Source organism: Cibotium barometz, chromosome 12 (genome assembly GCF_041138505.1).
Source record: "Cibotium barometz isolate CiBa-2024 chromosome 12, ASM4113850v1, whole genome shotgun sequence".
NCBI classification, from domain to species: Eukaryota; Viridiplantae; Streptophyta; class Polypodiopsida; order Cyatheales; family Cibotiaceae; genus Cibotium; species Cibotium barometz.
The window spans coordinates 52,929,067-52,934,125 of NC_141057.1; the positions used below are offsets into that span (position 1 = coordinate 52,929,067).

At 43.1% G+C, this 5,059-nt stretch overlaps 1 protein-coding gene across 1 annotated transcript; it reads left to right on the forward strand.

Annotated features, from left to right (window-relative positions):
* The first annotated feature begins 1,293 nt into the window (after nucleotides 1–1,293).
* Nucleotides 1,294–3,215, forward strand: MSFC1 (Mitochondrial substrate carrier family protein). The gene is made up of 3 exons (XM_086806686.1): nucleotides 1,294–1,455; nucleotides 1,611–2,039; nucleotides 2,531–3,215. The coding sequence occupies exons 2-3, from the start codon at nucleotides 1,614–1,616 to the stop codon at nucleotides 3,065–3,067; spliced, it is 963 nt and encodes a 320-aa protein (XP_086662812.1). The 5' UTR covers nucleotides 1,294–1,455; nucleotides 1,611–1,613; the 3' UTR covers nucleotides 3,068–3,215.
* The last annotated feature ends 1,844 nt before the right edge of the window (nucleotides 3,216–5,059 follow it).

The window sequence follows — 5,059 nt, forward strand, 5'->3', positions numbered from 1 at the left end:
AGGTGTGCTCACTCTCAAATAAATGCATCTTACATGTAATCTCTCTTTCTCTCTCTCTTGCGCGCGCGCGCGCACACACACACACATGCACGCACGCACATGCACATGCACGCACGCACATGCACATGCACACTATTTATATACACATGCTTACATACCTATAGATACACATACATACATAATATATACATGCTTACATACCTATAAATACACATACATACATAATATATATAAGTGTGTGTATCTATAGGTATGTAAGCATGTATACAAAGATTTCATTGAAAGATGTGAGATGAGATCTTTTTAGATTCAAATTCAAAATTGCATTGGAAGATGTGAGATTTGGCTCCTCCTCAGGCTTGCAAGAGGAGTAGTTATTTTGAATTAGCCCCACCTCCTTTGCCCACATGGAGGGAGGTAGGGTTGTGGTTAATCTTGTATAGATTACAAATAACAAAATAAAACACTTATTCAAGTGCTTCTCAATGCCTCACACTATATGACTTTTCTACACCACAAAGTCGGCAGTGCTTCAGAGAATCAATTGCCCCCATCTCAATACGATTTGACTTTGTCGGCAGTGCTTCAGAGAATCAATTATCCCCATATGGGATTTGTGTACTAGCTAAATTTCACTCTCTCTAGGTTCTCTTCCCCATTGAATTTAATTTTCACTCCTTGGCCATCTAGTAAGGTTCTCTCTCTCTCTCTCTCTCTCTCTCTCTAAATAGCTTAAAACACCTTGCTTCAATTTTCCACTTATGATGAATTGTGGGTCCTAGCAAGCCCAAAGTCTTCCATCTATGAAGTGGACCAAGAAGAAGACTAGGGACAAGCACTTCATAATTAGTGTAATGAATACAGAGTTCCCAAATCCCATGGGCCATCGATTTAAGTTGGGCCAAAGCAAATGAAACTTCATCTCTCCAATAGGAAGCCGAGTCCAGACCATGCGGTGAGGAGTAAAGCTTAATGGCCCTATCCTAGCATTGCTCAAACAAGGAGTGGAGAATTACTCTTCCATGAGGGACAAGGACATGATTTTCTCTATCCTGTTTGAGACACTCTTGCTCTTACATGTGCACTTTTGCTGAGTGGCCCCCTACACGTGTGTGAGTGGCCCGGCCCCCCTACACGTGTGTGAAGATTTCTCTAGGAGAGGAGCTATTGAATTTTGGCCTTGACAAATGGAAGGTGAATAACTAGCTTGAAGGTGTACGTTTCTCTTTATTAATTAATCGAAAAGAAGAATATATATTGGATGCCCAAATTTGAAGGAGAGAGATTTTTTATTATTTAGTTTTGCGAGAGGGTAAATTTTATTTTGTTGACGCCCCGTTGGACGCCTGCACGGATCCTTAGAGGAGACGAGCAGGTGGGGTTTTGCAAATACCAATAATGTAAGCTGTAGTTTAGGGTATGAGGTAGACTGCCCGATTGGTGAGAGCTCAGGAGGTATGGATGCTCTTTTCTGCATTTTTGTGTATGTTGGTGGAGTTTATTGTTGCATGGAATGCCCTTTCTGATGTGTGTGTGTGTGTGTGTGTGTGAGAGAGAGAGAGAGAGAGAGAGAGAGAGAGCTTGCTGTTCTAAAGCTTCTGCATGTATAGGCGATGGCTTTCGAAGGCTCTTCTGCTGCTGAGAAGCCAGCTTCTGCAAGCAGCAGAAAGGAGGCTTTTATACCTGCTTATGTGAAGGCCATCTCTGGATCTTTGGGTGGGATCGTGGAGGCTTGCTGTTTACAACCCATTGATGTTATCAAGACTCGCCTTCAACTGGACAGGACTGGGCAGTACAAGGGGATCCTGCACTGTGGAAAGTCCATAGCCGAGCAAGAAGGGGTGAGAGCCCTTTGGAAAGGGCTCACTCCCTTTGCAACCCACCTCACCCTCAAGTATACCCTCCGAATGGGGTCCAATGCAGTGTTCCAGGTGGTCTTTAGAGACACCCACACAGGCCAAATCAGCCCTGTCGGCAGACTTACTGCCGGTTTTGGTGCTGGTGTGCTTGAAGCCCTGATGATTGTCACCCCATTTGAGGTAAGCTCATCCACACGTTCTCTCTCTCTCTCTCTCTCTCTCTCTCTCTGTGTGACCCCCCCCCCAAAAAGAAAAAAGAAAAAAGAAAAAAGAAAAAAAAAAGAGAGAAAAACATGTTACTCATGTATGCACATGCTCGTGCGCGTGCGTGTACATGCACCCTCATCTCACTTGGCATGCACACTCACATGTGCACAGGTACATGCTCACTCGTGTACTCACTCGGTATGCACATACTCGTGTGTGTGTGTGTGTACATGTGTGTGTGTGGATGTACACTCATGTGCTGACTCTGGTACATGCACACAGGCAGGCACGTGCCCACACACATGCATGTACAGACACAACAGACATAAGGATACAACTTGCATGTGAAGGCAATCTAGCCTGGTCCTGGCTGTTATAATTGTTATCGTTAGGGTCTGCCTTTGTTCTGGTTGTTCTTCATTATTGTTGGGTTTGCTTTTTTACAAGTCTTTTCTGGTCTATAGGTTGTCAAAATTCGTCTCCAGCAGCAAAGAGGATTGTCCCCACACTTACTCAGGTATAAAGGCCCTATTCATTGTGCTGGGACAATCATGCGTGAGGAAGGGCTTCTTGGTTTGTGGGCGGGTGCTGCGCCCACAGTAATGAGAAACGGTGTCAATCAAGCTGCAATGTTCACGGCCAAAAGCACGTTCGATTCTCTGCTTTGGAATAAGCATGAAGGGGATGGTCGGACTCTACAACCATGGCAGTCAATGGTATCAGGTTTTGCGGCAGGTTTTTTAGGTCCTGTATGTACTGGTCCGTTTGATGTCGTGAAGACACGATTAATGGCCCAAAACAGGTTTGCAGATGGATCAGGGGAGCCGAAATACACGGGCATGGTCCATGCAATCAGGATTATTTACAAAGAGGAGGGTTTGCTTGCATTGTGGAGAGGGCTATTGCCCAGATTGATGAGGATACCGCCTGGCCAAGCCATTATGTGGACTGTAGCTGATCAAGTCACTGGGTTTTACGAAAGAAGATTCCTCAAAACATGAAACAAATGGCAGTTTTGACTTCATTACTCCCCCCCCACACAATTTGCGTTATTCTTAAGCTTGGAGAGGTACACTTTGCAGCACAAAGGTGTAAACGGTTCTTTGCATTATGATGACTTAATAAATTTTGGCTGTTTTAGGACATGCATTGCTTGTGTTTTTTGCCTTCATAAATTGTGTTGTAGGGGTGGATTGTGTTTGTTGCTGTAAGTTGAAATTCCATCTGCAGGTGGTGATGATTGGGTTCAAGTGTAAGTTGTGAAAGATAAAGTTGCTGTACACTGCCAATGTGCTTACCAAAAGCAGTGAAAAATGATTACAGTGGCTTTGACACATATAGAACCTGCAGAAACTCATTGCATTTGCTGCTGTGATTTGATATCCTGCCCGTAGTGTTTGTACGAACATGAGAGAGGGCTTCCTCCTTCACCACTGAGGCTTGGCATAGGATTAAAAGTGAAAACGACCCTTAAGCAGGGCTAGGATTTAGCAGATTTCTGGCCATTTGTGAGCCCTATTGTACAAAGTGATAAAGCCCCCGAGTGTATGTGAGGTTTGGCCCCTCATTCGTGGTTTGGCCCCTCTTAATAAATAAGCGTGCAGCCAAGCGAGTAAAATTAATCTACCAAGGATTTTAGTTGATTTCATTTGCGGGCAAGTGCAACAGTACTGGAGTGCTCCCCATAAAATTCAGGGGAGGTTTGTCTTCTGGTGGAAGAATGCCACAGTACTGGCCCTGTATAAAACAGTACTGGAGTGCTCCTGATAAAATTCAGGGGAGGTTTGTTTTCTGGCAGAAGAATGCCACAGTACTGGCCCTGTATAAAACATCCATGTGAGTGTCGGAGTTGATGCCTGTGGCACTTCCACTTGCTTACCTTTCACCGGTGATGTTGTACCTGGATAGTTCCAATCTTATCAAGAATCAAGATGTATATACTGGGAGCCTTGACTTACTTGATCCAGCCCTAAGCCTACTGATTAGGAACACTAATGCAAAAGCAATGATTAGACAGACAGAGGAGGGAAATGAATGTGTTTTTGGTATATTAGTAGGATACAAAATGATGTCTTTGACTTTACAAATTCTGTGGCCTTTTGCCCTCCAAAATGGCAAACTAAGACCCTATCTACACTGACTGTTGACCTGCCCCATTCGGGGATCAGATGATTAAAGTGCTTAGTCTAAATGTCACCATTTGGTCCCTCACCCGTCTCGATCAGTGTTTTATACACTAGGTAGAACCAAGGTGTGAACGGGAATTTTTCCACAAAAGCAGCAAAGTCACAGGATGGAAGACACTGGTGTAAAGCCAAGTTTTGTCACAGAACGTGTGTGAAGGCTCATCTGGCATATTTCTATTTGAAGGCGGTTTACAAGACATGCGTTTACAGGATTTTACTCACTTTTATGGTTTATAAGTATACATGTTCACACTTATAAGTGGGTGGACATGTGGGGTTTTGGTCAAGATATATATATATATATATATGAGGTGGACCTAAAATTTTTTAACCATGTGTGAACACTATAAGTGGGTGCCTCTTTTATCTCCCAAAAGAGAGGTTTTGGTCAAGATATATATAATATATATATATGTATATATATATATATGTATACATATATATATGTATACATATATAAGGCTCATGCATAAAATTTTGGTGGCTTATGCATGACCTTAAGGCATAAGCCTAATACATAAGGCTTATGCATGAGGTCTACAATATGATACTCATGCATCAGGTTTCAAAGTTTTACATATGGATTTGCTGATTTCCCTAGCCATGCATATACCTTGTTCGCAACCTTATCAACAAAATCAAACACATGACGATTCGATGGAAAACCATCCTTTGCTGCAAGTGCTTCACGGTGGGCAATACAATGCATGCCCATAATTTGTGAAGCTGATGCTTGAAACTGTGCCACTGCACCTATCTTATGACTTATCATTGCTGAGGCACCAGTCGTTACAAATGCAACTAGTT

Coding starts and splice junctions, on each gene's coding strand:
- MSFC1 (XM_086806686.1), top strand. CDS start 1,614: ATGGCTTTCGAAGGCTCTTCTGCTGCTGAGAAGCCAGCTTCTGCAAGC. Junction 2,040..2,530: donor TGATTGTCACCCCATTTGAG/GTAAGCTCATCC, acceptor TCTGGTCTATAG/GTTGTCAAAATTCGTCTCCA.